Source organism: Pagrus major, chromosome 20 (assembly GCF_040436345.1).
Source record: "Pagrus major chromosome 20, Pma_NU_1.0".
NCBI classification, from domain to species: Eukaryota; Metazoa; Chordata; class Actinopteri; order Spariformes; family Sparidae; genus Pagrus; species Pagrus major.
The window spans coordinates 25,207,018-25,227,374 of record NC_133234.1 but is presented as its reverse complement, the minus strand read 5'-3'; the positions used below and the strand labels follow the sequence as shown (position 1 = coordinate 25,227,374).

General features: G+C 44.6%; 1 protein-coding gene across 2 annotated transcripts in view; it reads right to left on the bottom strand.

The window, feature by feature from the left end:
- Positions 1-20,357, bottom strand: part of ttyh2 (tweety family member 2) — a 59,442-nt gene that overhangs the window by 18,951 nt on the left and 20,134 nt on the right. For both annotated transcript variants that reach the window (XM_073490364.1, XM_073490365.1), the window contains exons 3-5: positions 16,071-16,182; positions 6,288-6,508; positions 2,365-2,460 (exon numbers count right to left, since the gene is read on the bottom strand). In XM_073490364.1, coding sequence (XP_073346465.1) covers positions 2,365-2,460; positions 6,288-6,508; positions 16,071-16,182 — 429 coding nt within the window. The remainder of the gene's footprint in view (positions 1-2,364; positions 2,461-6,287; positions 6,509-16,070; positions 16,183-20,357) is intronic.

The following is a 20,357-nucleotide window of genomic DNA, read 5'->3' as shown; positions in this document are numbered from 1 at the left end:
TTCCATTATTATTTCAAAGCCCACTCAATTACATGGTTGGTTTAGATGAGAGTCCTTCTCGGTGTATTCCCTCGCGTAGGACAGCTTTTATTATTCCTGTCTTCCATCTTTTACCTTCTCTGCATGAGGGGAACATGCAATCTTGCATCCATAAACGTTGGAAAACAGGCCTGTGCTGTGTCTACGGTACATCATGACATTTTAAGGTTCAGTTCACCCAACAGATGCTGCGTTATGCTCTGACATGCCAGTTTCTGAGATCCCTGCCGGCTCGATACGATGGAGGTGGATGGGAAATGTGTTCGTTGAGGTGGTGAAAAATTGAGCAGCAAACATGAAACAGGAAGAAATCCAAAATAAAACCAGCTCACAGCGAAGTCTATGGATATCTCTCGCTCTCGCTCGCATGTGGGCGTTTCTTCCCGTCAGAGCTGTTACTGCCTGTCATGCTAACACCCAGCCAGTTATAAGCACCAGGAAGAGTCGGCAGGCCCCCAGAGTGTAATCTGCTCCCGAAAGCCTCCAACCACTTCCACTCTGCTGGAAGAGAGCATGCCTTGGGAGTGCAGACACTCTTGACACTGACTCATCTTGTGTGTGCAGAGGGGTGGGAGGATGTAGCAGGAGGAAGAGGGGGAGGGTTTGTGGTTAGTAGGGCAAGTTTAGAGCATCTCACACCCTCAACTGACTGATTGAGAGCGACAGAGTGACGCTCGCTGGGTGAATGGAGGCGCGGGTGGATTTCATGCCCCGTGAAAAGCTCCTTTACAGTCGGAAAGGAAAAATAAATAAATAAATAAAAATCACATTCCAGTGGAGATGGATGAACTTAAGCTATAAATACTGTAAGGAGATTAAAGGAAAGCGGAGGCACTGCATGGATACAGTAAACACTAAACATACAGTGAAGTGTGTGCGTGCAACATATCATCACCTGTTATATAATCGCTCAGTGTGACATGAATCATGATGTGTGGGAGTGTTTCCATGCCATAATTCTATCATCACAACAACAACAACAACAACATGTTTTAATTGAAAAATCTTCTGTTTAAAAGGCCCAATGCACAAAACATCATTTTACAGGTCTGTAACTTTCATTGTAAGTAGGTGGTAGTTACTCGGGGTGTAACGATACATCGACCCGGATCGATCTATCGATTTAATGATCAACGGTCCAATAGCATCCATGCAAACTTTCATACAAACGTAAGGTAACTATTGTGTTAACTGGGGCGTATGTTTCTTGATAATTGACCGTGACCTATAAAACAAAGTGTCAGCATATTATATCATTGCTTCCTGCCCACATGTGATGTTCGGTTATGTTTTAATAAACCCCACGTGTGCTTTTATTTCTCTCTGTATCCTGCTTTCTTGTCACTCATAAAAGGTAGTCAGTAAAATATTGATATGAAAAAAGGGGCCTAAAAATACAAAGCTGAATAATTGATGACGTGCCACACAAAGGCCGCGATATTCAGCACGCTGCGTCTGTTACTGAATGTAATTCACGTCTACAACCAGTTAAAGCAGGTCAAGTGTTAAACTGGAATAACAATCATCAGGAAGTGATGTTGTCGATAACATCAAATGGCCTCGCTCCCATCTCTCCACGGCTCTCCGATCCAATTTGTCGAGCAAAGCTATCGAGACGTTAACGCTCTGAGCGGGTTTCAACCGACCGCGGGCGATGCTGAAAGGCAAACAGCGAGAGGACTATCAGGGCAGTGTTTGTGCAAGGCCGTGATCCGATAACTTAGCCGCCTCGTTCCCCCGACGGGAGGAGAAACAACTCCTGCCTCCAGCTCCCTCCGTCGACACCAGTTCAAACTAATTCTCAATGAAAACACTAAATGTATAATATCTGTTGTTCCTGTTCTTATAAAAGATTCATCTAAGCACAGCAGGAATTATGTTGCACCTCGTAAATAAAAAATGATGTTCATCAGGACAATAAGATGTGGACGGACGAGCGTTTAACAGCAACATTAATGGTAGAAACACCGACCGGCCTCTCAGATGCTCTTTAATATAAATGAAGACAGAAAAGGAAGAAAACATCAGTTTGTTCTGGTTTTATAAGAACGTACGAGGAATAATCTAGTGTTTGATTTGTGAGCAACATGCGGCTTCAGTAACATCTGGACTGAAGCAGCTGCAGCAGCACTAATGCGACAAAAAAGAAAATGAATTTTGTTTCCACGTTGTCTCGCAGTTAACGGTGATTTATTTAATCTGCTAATCTCCCGATCCACCCCTCACTCTCATACATCCCGCCCTTCCTTCCTGTTGTTCAGGACAGAAAATCAAAGGAAAAAACCCGTCCTCGTCTCTGTAACTTGGAGGGCACGTTAGACTCACGTGGTGAGCAGCCAGCGAGACTGCTTGGCCAACCCCAGACAGGCCAGCAGGCAGATGATCAGGTCCACGATGAGGAGCAGCAGGTAGGTGAGCCACCTGTGGAGACAGACGGAGACAGAGCATTTTGTTAAATATCACATGTGTGTTATTGGTGCAGTGACGCCGTTCTGTTAAAGGACCATTCAGCTAAACCTCTAAATGAAATATGTGTGTAAGTGAAACATGAGACCCTTCGTCTCCGTCTCTCTCTCGGTTGCCTACTGATGAAGAAACGTCCAGGATCTTCCCTCCCCGACTCGTGTGAACCTTTGGTCTTGTAATGAAATGATCTTCAACCTTCGGGGTCATGACAACTATGTGACGCTTCCCTTTTCCTGCCCCTTGATCCCGTCACACCTTCAGTCACACCTGTGTGTCTGAAGGTTTGTGTGTTGTTTCATGTTGATGCCTCCTCCTGCCTTTGTCTCCCTTTTGTTGGTCCCTTTTATTTAGCGTTACCTGCCCGACTTTATCTAAATGCTTGCAGACCTGCTCTCTGTCAGTCAGTTCACCAGACTTCAATAAAGCTCACACCATCGCAGCAAAACCCTAAACTGGACTTTGATGATTTGCTTCAACACTTCACAAGCCTGTGGACGGTTTCTTGAAGTTGTTTTAATGCTGCCAGGCTGTGGATTTCTTTGTGAAGGGCTCGGGTCGGATTTCTTTTCCGTTGCGGTCCAAAGGATTTGACTTCATGCGGCATGTTCTGCAGAGAGCAACAGCAGCTGACGTCGGTTTAGAAATGGAGTCCCCTAACATCAACGAACGACCGGCTTCCAGCACAACAAAGACGTCCCACAGTGTCATGTGAAAAATATATTATCAAAAAGGTTTAATTAAGACAATTTTAAGCAATTAAATGTAATAATGACACGGGGGAAACAAGTGGGAGGTCAGAACCAGACGGGGAGAGTGTCCCACTTATGTTCACCTCAGTAGACACTATATACACCAGCCGTCATCTGAGGTGTGTGTTGGCGCTCCTGTCCAGTATCGCCCTCTGCAGCGATGCCATCTGTTACGTGAGCAGTGGTCAGTCTGTGACCGGCCCGTCCAGATGGTGAATATTGAATGGACTCGGATCCATATGGCTGATCGCTGCATGCTGCGAACACTTGGAGGGGGGAGGGGCAGTGTTCTCACCTTCTCAGTCTGATCTATCGATCTCTCGTCCGAGTCACTTTATTCCTTCTCATATCAGCTCCATCAGCATTCATCTTCCTCTGCACTCATCACTCCTACATCACACTCACTTTGCAGCCTTTATTTTCTTTTTAATTATTTCTGTTATTTATCATCTCTGCCTTCATCACTCTGCAGCATCCTTCCCACATCTCCTTCAGCTCTCACGCTCTCCTCCATCTTCCTCTTTTTATCCTCCTCCTCCTCTTTTTCTCTCCCTCAACACCACCAGCTCTCTGCTATTTCTTCCTCGTTTCATCTTTCCCTCTCTTGGCAGCGTACAGGACAAGAGGCTGGGACATCAACATGCACACGGAGGCTCTCGGGTGACACCGCCGCTGTGTTCGTCCGTTGTTATCTTAATCCAATTAGAGTCGAACTCAATGCTGCACAGAATCACGTCGGGACGGCGAGCTGCGTTAGAAAAGTACACGTCCTGGAGAAACTGTGCAGGATAGCTCTGTGTTTATGAGCTGATATTGATTTATCATTCAGTGAGGAGGAGGAGACGCCGCAAACAAAGCTTCGTCCCCGTCACGCCTATCGTCCCGTCCCGCACCTCGAAAATACATCACATAAATTACATTATCTCCATCTGGATCTCTGAGAAGTGTTTGCCAACCTCGGCCTTGGACGTCAGGTTGAAGAACGGCCTGTTCCTCCACTCAAAGTAGCTTATTTTAGAAAGATGATAAATGTCACCTGTCTGCAGCTAAACCCCAAAGTAGCACTATGATGTAATCACAGCAACCCCCGAAAATGAGATGAAGCATCTGTCCGACCGGATCAAATTCTCTCGTTTAGTACGGAGGTCATGCAGAACGTTTCTCCCACCTGAGAAACTTTAGACCCAAGTTCTGGTTTTTGAAACACTTTTCTTATCAAAGTTACAAAAACACAAGCGATACATCTAAACAGAGACGTGTGAAACCAGAAGAGATGAGATAAAATAATCGATAGTCCAGGAGAAAGTGTTCAAAATCCTACAGGTGACCTAAAGTCCTTCACTTTTCCATCTGACAGAAAATATCGAAGCAGCAGTGTGACTTGTGCCGTGAAAGCAAATGCACAGTAATCCTCGATATCAGCCTGAATTACTGCCTCGCCTCTGCACACCAGACCACTTTCTGTTCCTCAGCCGTGGTGTCGAATAACGGGCCAGAACATTTTTGCAGAATGTTTTGCTGTCGGACCTTTTTAGACATCGTATGTTACATTTTTTTGTAAGTTACTTCAGCTCCGACCTCTTTCCTGTGTTTTTAGTGTATCATAATAATATTATTACTTTTTCACTTTATCTTTAGATCAATATATTTTTGTTTTGCTTGTTCTGTTTCACATTTTCTATCTGTATCTCAGTCACTGCTGTTCTTTTCCCTCTGCCTGTGACTCTGAACGTCTCTGCTGAGGGATTAATAAAGTCTTAACTTATCTTATCTTTAAAGAAATTCCCTCAAGGTGTTCTTGAGATATGGCGTTCACAAGAAGGGGACGGACGAGCGGACGGACAACAAGCGGCATTAATGCATCTTGCCGTGGCTGTTGCCGGTGCGGAGTACATTCCTTAACGACCTGAGCAGCGTCTTAACGCTCGGTACGAAGCAGGATCAGAACAGAGTCTGTCTGCTGCCTTTAAAGAGGAACGTGGGACGATTCCTGGAAAGAACGTCGTGCTGCGTTCTTGTGATTCAGTTAATTAACATGACAAACAACTGCGAGCTCGAAGAGTAAACAAAGGAGTCGAGGATGAGAACGCTGAAGACAGACGGCGAACTTTAACATGGCGACATCAGCCGAATCAAAAACACACACGCAAACAATTCATTGTGCTTCTGAGAAGTGATAATGAGTCTATCAACAGAACACAATGTGTGTCTGCTCTCTGCTGCCTGCTCTGTTAGCGTGGAGCGATGTGGGGTATTGAATTATCGGCAGAGCAGCGGAGTCACGGTACGGATCAATACAAACACATCAGCACGCTCACGAGCAGAAATACTCATCGAGCCCACACAAGGGCCGAGGAACTGGCTGTGGGCCAAGACGATAAGAGTTTAATGGTAACAGCTGTTAACATAGCGTAGCTGTCCTTGTTGTTTGTGCAGTTAAAGCGCTGATGTAACGATTGCTTGTTATTTCATAGGATTCTATTTTAAAACGTCCCAGAGATCCAGACTTCATCTTCTCAGAAGCGGATGATACACCACATGCAAACCGTGTTCCTCCACTAAATATCATGTGATGTATTGAGGTCATAACGTGCAAAATGTAACTACCTTACACATGAATTATCTATTCAGCCGCATGTTCGGCACTGATTGCAGCCATGAAGGAGACATGATATGATAAGCTTAAATGAGTCCTGCGTCTCTGAGAGGCCAACGACATCTTTTTTTACCTTTCAGATGTAGTATTCATACATGAGCGTAGATGTGACATCCACCTCCCCTCATGCTTCGACGTCTTCTACCGGATATATCGGCACAACCGTGGTATTTATGAAACTCCTCTGTACTGATTTGCATTTTGGAAATGCACGCTCAAATTTTTGCCTCCCACTAAAACTGTGGGTGAACTGTATCCTTTAAAATATTCATGACAACAGTAAACAACATGGAAAATTATGAAGCAAATCTACATCCTGATCCTGAGTTTTCTCTTCACCTGCACGAGCCCGACACGTGCATCTTTCTGTTCCTCACCTGTAGTACTCGATGGTCGCCATTTGATCAGCGACGACTGCCAGGTCCACTTTCGCCTGCTCCCAGTCGGGCAAACCGAGCAGCTGCTTGATCACGTTGTCGGCCATCTGCTGCATGAACTGCAGGGTCTGCACGTAGTCGCCGCGGGTGGCGAAGATCTCGTCCAGCCTCGCGAGGTGCTGGTGCAGGCCGCTCTTCATGCTGCCCATGGTGCCCGTCACCTGGAGGGCACAAGAGGAGAGCAGGAGGTCAGATGAATGGTTCAACAGGGCTGAGTATCGAGCGTGAAAGTGAGAGTTAGGGGTCGGGCTGATGGACGATGCCATCGACTACAAATCCCTGACCATCGTGACATTGTGATTCAAAAGGCTCCCCACCAGAGAGCACAATTAAGTGGTGTGTCCTCTCAGAGTTGCCGTAGGGCAAGAGTTGTTGTTGTTTGTGATACGTGAGGAGAATGAAAAGTGTGTTGCTGCTCAGCGCACTAACATTACGTCTCCATGTCCGGTCAGTCCTGTGGAAGCTGCTCAGTGGTGCCTGACACCAACAAAAGTTCGACTTTCAGGGTATAAACTTCTGGATCCTCAGCAATGTGGGGCCGAGTCAGCTAACCGGACCGAATGGACCAAATTATAATAGTGAAATGATGTACGACCGCTTCCTTTACAATGTAAGCTTATGGGAAACAGTATTTTTGGGAACCTGTGCATCACGTTACCACGTAAGTACACGGTTTGGCCACTCTGTCAAAGAGATTGTTTTTACTTTACTCTGCTCCACTCCTAAAAAGAGCGCCCAAAACACAATGTCGGCATGGCTTTGCATTAGTTTGGACTTTAAATGACATTATAATCAGGCGGATACATAACGAGTTGGAGCACCATGAAAACATCAAACTTTTTATTCGTCCAAAACTTTGGTTTATTGACAAATACCTGCAGAAATAATGATCTTCCCACCTGCTAAACATCTCTGTGAGCATTTTAGTTAAATGATGTTAGCATTGAGCTCAAAGCACCGGTGTGTCTACATTCAGCCTCATAGAGCTGCAAGCGTTGATTGCCAGTAACATCTCACACTCTTGGTGATTGAGTAAGCAGTAAGTTTTCTGAAGCTGCCAGCAGTAGAATAACCCAGTTTAAAGAGATAATAATACTCCGCTTTACTAAAATAACAACGTTCTCCACAGACTTTTCTCAGAGCCGAGCAGAGCACAGATTCCTGCTGCTGTGTGTGTGTGTGTGTGTGTGTGTGTGTGTGTGTGGTGCCTGTGGTCAACTTTTTCTGAGAAAGTTTCCTAAGAAAAAGTGGTCAAAGGTGAGATTAGCCTAAACATGAGGCCGGTCTGTGCTGCCAATCAGCGCTGCAGCACAGAGGGGGGGATAGTGTGGGAGAGCTGGAACAGTGAGTGTGGGTGTCGGTGAAGAGGTCCAGTTTGAGTAAACAGCTCATCCTGGAAAACAGCCAAACCCAGACAGGCCCGAGGTGAAATAGTAGGTTTGCTGGTGTACTTTATTTTTACCCTGCGACTGCTGTTTGTCGGACTTCTTCCCGTATCGATACCTCGCTAACGAGGCCGATGGATTGTTGGCTTGTTTAGGCCACCAGCAGTCAGTGTGATCCTCTAAATGAAACAACAAACACAACTAAAGGCTCTGTCATTTATTCTGATACATTTTTACCTTCCTGCCCAGATGCAGCGAGACCAGAATAAATTTGAGAAGAGAACATCTCCTGTGCAGGCTATACCCATTTCCTTGGATTTAATTACTCTGTGATTTGCTCGAAGGGGGAAGTTGTTTACAGGGAAATGGCATTCACAGAGACATTCTGCTATTTGATAATTAAAAAGGGTAATAAATGCTTTTCATTCAGCTCTGGGTACTTGGCATTCACAGGAGAGGAAAACTCATATTGTTGCTGTGTTTGTCAGGGACAGGGGGTTTGCCGAAGCCGAGACGAGGAGAGGTTGGGTGGAAGTAATTAGTCGGGTTTGCATTCAGTAGACGGCTGCAAACAGGCTGCGAGTCGACAGCCACTGAGCCAGGCACGGTTGTGTTTTGCATCAGCATGCTAACATGCTCACATTGACATTTTTTTATCTTGGATGTGCATGTATACTTGCATTTTTAGCATTTAATGTACCAGGCTCTAAATTTAGTCTGTTAGCATGCTAACATTTAACATAAACCAAAGTCTTACGCCAATTAAAATTTGATGCAGAGGGGACTTAAACCTGCATTTTTTTTCTATCGGGCACTGGTTGCAATAAGAAGTCTGGTTGTATGTAAGCTTATGAGAAAATGACACCACTTCTCACTTGATTATTTACCTCAGCGAACAGTTTCCTAATGAGTTTATGGTCTCAATCTCTAGTTTCAGGCCTTCTTCACTTCAGCATGATGTTGATTCAGTGAATTACAGTCCCATTTAGAGTAAGATAGACGATAAGCACAACATGCCAAGACAAGACATGACAAGTTCTCAGTCAGATCCAATCAGATACGGGCGTATCAATGCATATCCTCCCCAGCTCCACCCTCGCATCCAAATATAGTCACTTCTGGCTCCAAAAAAACAAGATAGAGACGGACACAATGCCAAATATGAGGTTTCAAAAACTGCGACCCAGAAACAAGCACTATTTATTGTACAGTCTATGATTCCTCACTTAATCTTTATATCACTATATTTTTGTTTTGCTTGTTCTGTTTCACATTTTCTATCTATATCTCAGTCGCTGTTGTTGTTTTCCCTCTGCCTGTGACTCTGTCTACTATCTGTAGCAAAGTGTTCAGGATATTTCACTCATAACAAACCCCATGATGGCGGTAAAGAAAAAAAGTCACCCGAGTCATCAGAAATTCATCCTCTGGAGATCATGAGCACGTGTGCACCAAATTTAATGGAATTTCATTAAGTCGTTAGACAGTTTTCACTCTGGGCCAAAGTGCTGAGGCAACCAACACGCCGACATTGCCCATCCCCGAGAGCCACGCTGCCTAGCCTGGCTAAAAATATCCATCCATACATCCATTATCCATACCCGCTGATCCTTGAGGGTTACACTGACATTTACAGGCAATTTAGAGTCTGAGGCAGGCAGAACATGCAAACTGCCTCACGCTGCACCATGCACATATGTTTTGCAGATGATCAACAGCCATATATAAAAAAAAAACATTTATATTTATTGTTCATAGCTACTGTAGACTTTGAAGATTCCCTCCAGGGACCCACGTGGCGGTATCATAAACGAATGGACTTAAAGCAACATATAGACGGTTCCAGTTGTCTCTGAGTCTGGCTCACGTTTTAATACAAAACTTCTATGCCTTCAGAATTATTTAAAAGATGTTATAATCCCGTTACGATCCAACACAAAGAGGCTTTAATATCTTAAATGAAATAAAAGAACCACGCTGAGGCAGCCGGCGTGATCACAGTCACAGGCCTGTGGTTCTCTGTAGTTTGTTATCTGATCGCTCATCAGAACCGCTGCCTCCTCAGACGGAGCAGATGAAATCGCAGATGAGAAATGAAGGGATGTATCTGATCGTTGCCTCCTGTGTGAGCATCTTATCTAAAACGCCCGGGGAGACAGCCAATGCAGCTAATCTCTCCTTCGTCTTGGTCTGATCCTCACCGCGTAAGTGATCCTCACCGATCAAGAAGATACGATTCCCAGTCCCAGTCTTTCAGGTCTTTATCTCAGTCTGATGGTTTCAGGGCATGGAGACGCACTCTCTGTCTCCTATCTTTCTAAACAAACAACTCACACAGTGTGAGAGTGTGTTCGGTGCAAAGCTCTTTCTACTGTGGGACATTCACTTCTGAACACCGGAGGGTAAACATCAAACAAAAGACCCGAAGAAATCACGATAAATTACATAACTGTGACAAATGACAAGTGGCCTCGGGCCGACAAAATGACAACGTGCTGTCAAATATACAAATGAGTTTCTGGCTCGAGGAGAAGGAGGAAAATATAGATCAGTGAGTTTTAGTTTCAGGTTCATTAGTCTCACATGTAATTCTTTGCCACGTTGATTCTACAATCAAATGATTAACTCTGATCTCCAGTTACAGACAAACTGTATTTATTATTCCTTCACAAAGGCTTCAGATCAAACCTGTCATTTCAAATAACTACGTACCTGCATCAGACATGGAAAACAAATGTTTCACCATTAATATTACTCAATAATTAAAATCAGACCATTAATCTCCTCCTCACCCGTGTCCGCCTGTTGGTTGGTCGGGTGCTTGGTTGGTTGGTTAAATGGTTTAATGATTTAATGGTTGGTTGGCTGATTGGTTGGTTGGTTTGTTGGTTGGTTGGTTGGCTGATTGCTTAGTTGGGTGATTGGTTGGTTGGTTGGTTAGTTAGTTTGTTGGCTGGTTTGTTGGTTGGTTGGTTGGTTAGTTGGGTGATTGGTTGGTTGGAAGATTACACAAAAACTGCAGATTTCCATGAAACTTGGATGGAGGATGGCTCTCGGCCCAGAGTCGACCTCATTGACCTTTGGTGCACATCTGTATAAAGGCACGGATCCAGGAGTTTTTCTCACCTTCTTAAATATTGCAATAACGTGTTTTCTGCATTTTTGTTAATTTCTCAGGGTATCAGGCGTATTCAGGTGGCTGGTATCTATGAGTGAGTAAAAATCTGATGCAGATCTGGGCTTGAATTATGGTCTGTTTCAAATCTAAAGTGATACAGGGCTATCGAGTTTGATATTGGATTAGTCTTGACTGAATTTAAAGGGACTGTTGGGCCTTGTTGGAGGTATGCGCTCTACTGAGTCCCATTCAATTCCCATCTTAGTCTTATTATAGCAAAATCTGGATTCTAAATACGTTCTGTGCTGTATCGTCCTTGTGTTTTACAATACCGCCTCTCAGGCTTCACAGAATACAAATCACTATCCTTCGCTGGAACTGGATCTCTGTTTCAGCCTGTCGGGGCTGGTACTCAGCCTCAGAGGAAGTGATGCTTTGACGTGACTCTGGGGTCACAAAACAGACAGAAAGCAGAGCATCCATTTGGGAGTGGAAACAAAAACTGCCTGCCAAAGTTAGTATCCACCAGAGCCAGACTTGGAGTCTGTTCTACAGTTTGTAAATGACCACACAGCTCTCGGTCCACGGCAGCCACTGATTTCTCCATCGATTAAATGATTTGTGTTTTAATTCAGCTGCTGAGTAAAACATCCCAAGAATAATTTTCTCTATATTCTCTCGTCATCCTGTAATTGCTTGATAAGTGACAACCAATGAGTGTATTTGCTCAAGAAAAACAAAGGTTAAGATTGCCTGAACCTTTTTCTCATGCTCTAACTCGCTGTCTCTGCCTGATAGTGGAGAGAGTTTCTGCAATTAAAATTGAATGTGGGAGCTAGAGCATGAAATGGTACATGGGTCTGGAGTGCCTCGGCAGCTCAGTCACCCCAAAGCTCAGCAGAGCATCTCTTTAAAAATATATTCCTTCCAACCTCCTCTTATCCTCTCAGATACTTGATGACCGCAGAGCTTTCAGGCGGTTGTCCTGCAGTCGGACTCGCAGGTGTTTATGGGTGTGTTTATGAAATACTGAGCAGACATTAAATCAAGACATTTGGAAAAGCCCAATTGGCCCGCACGGCGAAGACTTTCAGACCGAAGGGAAGGAAGTGGGATTGTCACACTCGAAGTGGTTTGCTGTAAGTACCGTTACACACAACCAGATGACAGCAGATCCAACGACTCTATGAATGCTTGTGGTTTATTTCCTCTGAGAGCAGGAGTTCACACAGAGGTGGAGTGGAAAGTGGTTTGGCTACAGAGATGACCTCTGGCCCAGCGTGAGTACTTTCCCCTCAACTATACAAGGCTGCCAATCCGGCCACGGGAGAATGTGGAAGCCAGCATTAATGTCCAGCAGTGGGGATCTTTACATCTGCACCCAGGAAAGGCAGCTGCTTACTGAGTACTTTCTGTTTGTGAAACAGTTGAAGAAAAGATCGAATCTCTTTCGTAACAAATTCCTCTCCATCAGTCAATTTTTCCATTTTTATCCGCCTTCTTCCTCGCCTCCATGATAACTTGCGCATCCAGTCACTAAACCACAACTAGCATTTTCATGGTAACAGGGCTAACCCTCATTCTTAGAACGGTCTGTAGGGCGTACGTTTCGTTCATAAAGATCTCGGTTATGAATTTATCGAGTGAATACGACCAACAATATTATTTCTGCACAGCACACTTGGATGATGCTTCTTGAGTCTTTAAAATCCTGCCGATGTGTCAGTTAGTATCACAAGCACCGGAAGTATCACCCATAATCGTTTCTCCAGCGACCTCCCCAGGAAACTTGTGGATATATGCACAGTATATAAATAACTGTATACATGTGCTACGATAGTCTAGCATTAAGGATCTACAAACTTTACTTTTGTTACACAACCCTGTGCTGTTTAATTACCAATAATTACAAGTTACCTCGTATCCACAATCTAAATCTCTTGGTCACTACCCACAGCTTACAGGAGGAGATATAATTAAAGTACAATTCAGTCTGATTATGTATAAAACATCCATCTAGAGTTGTGGAGACCAACGCTGACCCAGAAATAAAAACCTATGCTGCAGGTAACTACAGTGGGACTCCAGTTAACCCCTCGCAGTGACCGTAAATCCGTCTTTACTGCTTAGACTGCACTGATCTCTCCGCTGAGCTCACGCTCTATGTACTCAACTCTCCTCAGAAATAATGATTTTCTGGACAAAAGCCAGGGTCAGGCTGTGAACAAGCATGTGCACACACACACACACACACACACAGCATGGTGGCTCAGTGGTTAGCACCGACACCTCACGGCAAGAAGGTCTGAACTCCACCTGGGCCGAGTCGGACTCTCAGAGCAGATTTCCTCATCTATCTTTCGACCTCTCCCCAAATTACAAAAATTAGTGCGTTCAATACGATTCCCTCATATTATGAGTACCTTATTATTTTGTATTAGTACAAAAGGGTATTATGCGAATGCTGTGGAAATGTGCATGTTTGTAATTATGTAGCGGGCCAACATCCAAAACCGTCTTTGAGCTCCGGCCAAATGTGCTCAGTGACTGACCCAGACATGGACCCGGTCCACTGGGTGACTGCTGGCTGCCAAAACTCTCACACAACACCCATCTCCAAACAATAGAGTTATTATTAGTGCGGCTAAATACTTCAAATGTCACATCACTCCCATTACAGCGCAGCATCCAGAGTTGTTAGCCTCGAGTTTGGCCGGTTCCCAGATCTTCTGCACCTCCGTTTGAAAGCCTCCAGATTGAAACCTCGCTGGGTTTGTGAGTGTTTTGTTTTAATTCACATTCTCACCATCAGCGAGGTGTTTCAGTGTGAGAATGTGTGTTCATAAACACATCATAAGCATATATTCTAGACTGTAGCTAATCAAGGTAGCTGAGAAAAAAGCATCCGCTGATAATGAGTCTAACTCTCTTCCTTTCCTCTCTCATACACTGAGTCTTTAGAGGCGAACTCACTTATAAACTCCCTTGGAGCCGGGCTAAAAGGCATTTGTGAGGTCCAAACAGCAGTGAGGCCTTCATTGTCAGCGATTTCAATACGGATTTCAATCCTGACTCTGCCAATCAGACAGGCTAGCATTGCTCCTTGTTCTTCCCCCGTCAAATGGCTTTGTCTCCCGGGCTCATGGTTGATTAGGTGGGGGGAGACTGGGAACCGTGTGTGGCACACTGGGCTCTTTGTCCTGCTCAAGAACTGGACTCCTTAACAGTCTATAGCTGCGTGCAATGAACTCACTCATGCACACACACACATACACAAACAGGCGAGTGCACTCACACATGCGAGATGCTAAAATAAAAAGCCACCATGTCCAATTGTGTGTTCGTTCACACGAGTTCACACATCCCCGAGGAAAAACACCGACGAGCTTTCACATGAGCTTTATGTTAATGATTTCTCTGCTCTTCTTCTGAGTGCTTTACAGGACTAACAGCAGGCAATCAGTGAATGATTAATACTATCAGAGATGTTTCTATCACTGTGCGTTAACCGATACAAGCTTAACATGCGGGACATGAAGTGAATCAAAAAGGCTGACATGTTAGCGGTTAATGCACGTCACGTGAGAACTAATCCCGACTGACGCTCTACGGCAGCTCCACTGACCTTCCAGCACCAGTAATCAGAACTCTTACATGTTTCCAGCTTAAATTATTTATAATCAATCACAGCCAATCAGCTCAGAACTACTCTGAGTCCGCTCTCCTTCATCATCAGCGTAAGAAGAAGTGCCGGCACAGAGCTGCAGCGAGCGAGCTGAGGGCTCGATACCCTCTCAGCAAAGAGTTTATTACTGAGGCCATGTCAAGTCACCACGCTAAGTGGCTCACATACCACCACATTAATCTCCATTAACACAGATGGAGACCTAATCCCCCTCTCCTCCACACAAAGTCACCGCGGGTCTCCGCCTGACCCGACATCACCGCGAGAGCGCCGCCGGTCGCACTCTGCCGAGGCGGCGACGCTCGGCTGAGGTTACAGACAACACAGAGGCCTGACGACGTGTTCGCCACAGGTTCAAAATGATCTCTAGTCAGTCTATACAAGTCTCAAGTCTTAAATCAAGTCTCAAGATAATCTTAAATGTCTCAAGTCAGTCTAGAGAAGTCTCAAGTTGAGTTTCAAGTCAGTCTTCACAGATGTCAAGTCAAGTCTCAAGTCTAATATCAAGTCTTTTTACACACATCCTGAGCCAAGTCTCATGTCAAATTGAACAAGTCTTAAATCTGGTGTCAAGTCAACTAACACACATCTGAAGCCAACTCCCAAGTCAATCTACACAAGTCTCCTGTTTACTGTCAGGCCAGTTCACACGTGTCGAGGCCGTCTGCACAAATCTCAAATCACTTTACAGGTCTCGTCAAAGTCTCGGGGGCAAGTCTTCATAATTCAGGTCTCTCTGGTCATCGGGATGTCACGCTGTCAACTGCGTTAACAGTGTGTTTGGTCCAAAGTCAAACTGAAGTCCGGCCGCCTGGACGACGGCACAATCCCCAGATTGCCAAGCCGATCTGTGAAGTGCTTTAACGGATAGTGTTGACAGGTAATTAACTTTTTACTTTTTAAAAGAACAGTGGTGGGAAAAAGAACTAGAGGCAGAAAAATGTCAAACTGCTTTAACTTCTCTGCGTTTGACTCGTGACTAAACGGAGGAAGAATGCCTTGTCATTAGTGTGAAATGTGCAGCAGCGAGACAGCGTGACGAGCGTCTCTACGATGGGAAGTGAGGCAGATAAAAATAGAAAAAAGGATCACGCACACAAACTGAGCTAAAGCGAGCGCAAGAAAAGACACCAGACGATTCTTTGTTTCTGCCGAGGCCACGGCGGCTGGGAGACGGTGGAGCAGGGAGGAGGGAGAGTGTGTGTTTGTGTGTCAGTTGTCTGTTTGGTGTGTGTGGAGAGGCTGTCAATTTGTGTAACGGCGGTAAGAAGCCATAAAAAGACCATAAAAAACATTTAAAGGCATACCAAATTGAGTCCTCCGGGCTTTCCTCTCCTCTTCAGTGTGTCTTCTTGTGTGTGTGAATACATCACAGCCCAGGCTGTCTGAAGCCTTCACTCAGAGATGTTTGTTTCTAGCTAAGATGAGGTCTCTCATCTACAAAGTGTCTCATGAAATAGCAAAAAAAAAAAAACCGAACCAGATGTTTCCTGTTTGACCCAAAAACTGATGCATGAGGTCTGTGTTTCACCTACCAGACTGTCCACACCGCCTAGCGTGTGATTGGCGTTGTACAGGGAGTAGGTCAACTGGTACACGCCGTCATTGGTCTCACTGTTGCCGTAGAAACCCACACCCACTGCGACGCTGCAGAGAGAAGGGGAGGGGGGGGGGGGGGGGGGACAGGGACATGACAGGTAAGCCTTTGTTAAATTAATGAGAGCAGCAGAGTACAACAGCAAACGGTGCTTGGCATGTAAATCCCGTTTGTCCGAGGCGACGTCCTCTCCAAATCTCCGAATTCAAAGTTTCAGCCTCTAAAGCCGCAGTTTGAACCTTTTCCCCGCATTTAAAATAACAACTTAAAACTAAGGATTTTCTTTGTGCTCTTAAACGTCGCGGCATCCTGCGGCAGACATTTCCAACCTGTAATTAGTGTTGGCACAACAGACGGCAGCACCTACACAAACATTTTTATGAATATTTCATATATTTTTTCAACCCGAGCATTTGGACATTATCATAAAGCGGTATCATCATTTTTTTTTTTTTTTTTCTTCACCATGCCAGGAATAAAATACAAAAAAGTAACGAGGCACTTTGGGACAATCCCTGCAGCGAGGCAGAAGATGCTAGTTTGTCTATTCAACGGTTAACTGCGACGGTAAACACAGTCATCCGGACGCAGCGAGTGATGGCGGGCTGCAGAGGCAGAGCTGCCGTGTGTGTGTCTTGGGGAACATTTTGGAGACTTCACAGACAATTAAGGTTGTTGTGGGAGAGATAAAATTAGACTCATTCAGCGTTTGTGCTTCTTCCATAAAATGTTTTTTTTGTGCTGCACATTTGTCTAACAGATGTCCGACACGGCAACAAAAGACAACACGAGAAACACATAAAGAGAAGCATTGACTGAAACTTAAAATCTGTGTGCAGCAAACCAAACTTGATTGACACCTGAAGAGCTGAATGTTTTCACTACAGCCGGCAGAACAAATACTCTGAATCTATCGAGCGCTGAAGCTGCAAGAAGACTGTTTGGATTTCTGTGTTCATCTCTGTCAACAACCAGAAATGATACAATACAGTGTTTTAGGATAATGTGTGTGTGCACAACCTGAGAAAAAAAAACTCTTTTGCATATTCAGTCATCCAAGGACTTCATTTGTTCAGCCGGAGCATCAGCACAAACACAATAATCGCATCATAAACTCAAACTCTTGAGTAGTCTGAGCTTCTTTTGTCCCCAAAGTGCTGCAGCATTGTGCCGCCGTACGATGAGATTTGAAAGTAGCTGCGACTCTACACAAAGCCCACAAGTGGATAAAACGTAGGAACATAATGTCGAGGAAAATTCTCTTGCGAAGACAATCACTGAATCCCATTTACATTTTTTTTTTACCTCCAGACCTTATTTTCAAGTCCCCCCTCAGAACAGAGCTACAAGGAAATAAAACAACCCTTCACTTCACACCGCGTCGTCATCAGCTTACGTTGTTGGTGTTTGTCCAACATGCCGTCTTCAGCTGTGGTGATTTCTCGTGCTTTACCTTTGCAATGGTTCTGTTACAATGACGTTTGCCCAGTCGCCAGGAGAGAATTTAAGAAATTTAACGTTTGCTGTTAGCCCGTGCTCCTACCCTGCCAGCCTGTACTGATGCAAGAGGAGCGGTACCAAGTCCAGCAACTTAGCTGAGACGTTAGCAAAATAGTAGCGTTTGTTTTATGCTTAACACGTCACCCGACCCCCTCCGTCCCTACAAGAACTTTTGCATCGCCTAGATGCAGTAAAACACCAGCGTGTCCCGCTGCGTTACACTAGATGAAGAATTCCTGAAATTACTTCACAAAATAAAACATTAACTTTCAGGGGAAAAGTGCAACGATGTCGTCAGATGCAGTCAGCATCTGTAAAACTCAGGAGGAGACGAGGATTAGCACTCCTGAGGGGAAACTCTCTGTGCAGTGAGTCACCAGTTTATCAAGTGCACCACCTCCAGTCCAACGCAATTCAACAGCGCCGCCGTAAATCCTATTTTTATGAAGCATTTAATGTCAGGAGTGTTGATTCAGCTTAACATGGGTGATGAATTAAGAGAAAAGTATCTCAGCGTGGTGTCGAGGAGCCTCCAGGACGGTTTTAATGTGAGAGAAACGTCTGAAACTCCACCAGAGCACCGTTTTTCAACTGGTTTAAGATCCAGTGACACTAATCACATCATTTCCAGACCAATATTTTGTTTTTCGAGCATCTGCAATCACAATTTTCCTTTAGTTTATCATTTATTTATGTATATATTTCCACATGACGCAACAGAAACACGACCTACAGCCTCCAAAACGACCACGGAGATGGTTCAACACTCACCACTGTACGTATCAGCCTCACTGTACTGGATCACGCTGTGTTGCTGCCTCACACGCCGGCTCAGATTGACACAGAACTCACTACATCATCTGAAAATCAATATCAGTTAATATAAACCAGCGATGAATCGAGCCCCAGAGAGCCGAGCGGATACAGCATGTGGCTTTTTTTGACTTTTTTATCGTGGATCAATATTTTATGACCTCATTAATTCTGAGTACGGCGCCGCTTTACTTATCCGTATCTAATAAACCATGAAACATCAATACAGCTTAATGACCATAATCCACTTATAGATATCTCACTGTTTATTTAGACCACGTGCCTGTTAACCATCTCAACTAACTGTCCACTCATTTTTTAGCTATTTCACCACTTATGCATCACTATAAGCTAACCATGTGACCTGTTCTAGCTTTATATTTAAACCGTTTATGCATTAAATTTAGTTGGCGTGAAATATTTTTACCATTTAGCCGTAAGTTTGACCTATTTCACATCTTCGCCGTCACTTTAAAGGTGTTACATGTAAGAAAAGATTAAAAAGTTAACTAAAATTATCAACAGCTTGTGATGAAATAACAGTTTGATGTTGTGGCATGCTAACCAGCTAGCCCTGTCCTGTGCTAGCGGTTTTCAACAACAACAACACTCCACCACTGCTCCGAGCTCCCAGTCCAGGCCGCCGGCTGCACGTGCACCCCCTACTGGTTTAGAGTATGTACTTGCAAGGTGGCCACTTCTTACGTACTGCACCTTTAAACATCTTAGCTAGTTTTCTCTCTTTCTGTTAAATCTGACTCAGTTTGAGTTTCATATTATGATTTCTACTCCTCAATATTTCCATGTGACCCCAAAGCAACTGCAGAGGCTCCTCCTGATGCCCCCGTGGTTAGGAATCGCTGCTACAAACCACCACTGTGCTATCACATGAAAAAGTGAAGGGAAAGGAAAAAAGAAAGGTAAGCGGGAGTCAGACTAATTGAGACCGGGAGCGGTATCCTTAACCTTGTGGACTCCTCCCTGATGCTTCGGATAAGTGCGAAGTAGAAAATAGCGGCTATAAATCCACAGTCACCGGCGCTTCCTGCGGCGAGCGCCTGGAACCGCTGAAGTCTGGTGAAGCCTGACTGTGGTTGTGGATGCTGAGTGCAGGTGGAGCAGAACAACAGGGGCTATTTTCCTAATGAGTACAACGAGGACAAAGTCTCATTAACTGACCCCCTGCAGGTAAGCCACCCACTCTGCAGGTTTAAAACACATAACTCTGATGGAGAGAAGGGAAGCAGCAGATGCATTAAAGAGAGAGCAGACATGAAAGTTTCTGGCTTTTTTTTTGGAGAGACGAGAAGCGACAGACGCACGAGGAAAGAGACGGACTGACGGCGATACGAGCAGACAGCGTATACGTCTGTTTGTATCGAGTGATGTGACACAAAGAGCAACGCAAATAAAAGAAACGCTAGCTTTGCCTCACGCACCCTCATATAATAACAATCCACTGATCGTGACTCATATATATATTTTATTTGCTGGATGTTTTTCTTGTTCCCGACTCAAAAACATCACCTACAAAAGAAAAACATACCACAGGAGCTTCTCTCCTTTCATTTCCTTTAATGCCACGGCCTCAGAAAACTATCGGACTAACAGTAGCCGGGAGAAAAATGTGGATTTTTCTTTGAACCACGCAAATATTTTAAGGGTAGAATCTAATTAATATAAGGAAGCTGAGGACAGAGAGTCCTGTGCAAAGAGAGAGAGCGTCTCTCTTTTTCTTCCGCTCTTTGAAATATCTTCGCTCTAATCCAAAGAGAAAGAGTATCGTAGATCGGAGCAGGCATGAACCGAGCACAAAGTCCAACCTGTCAGGTTGATGAATGACAAAACGGATAAAAGGACATTGACGTAAATTCAGAAAAGAGACCGAGGAGTTTCAGCCTGCAGAGGAAGA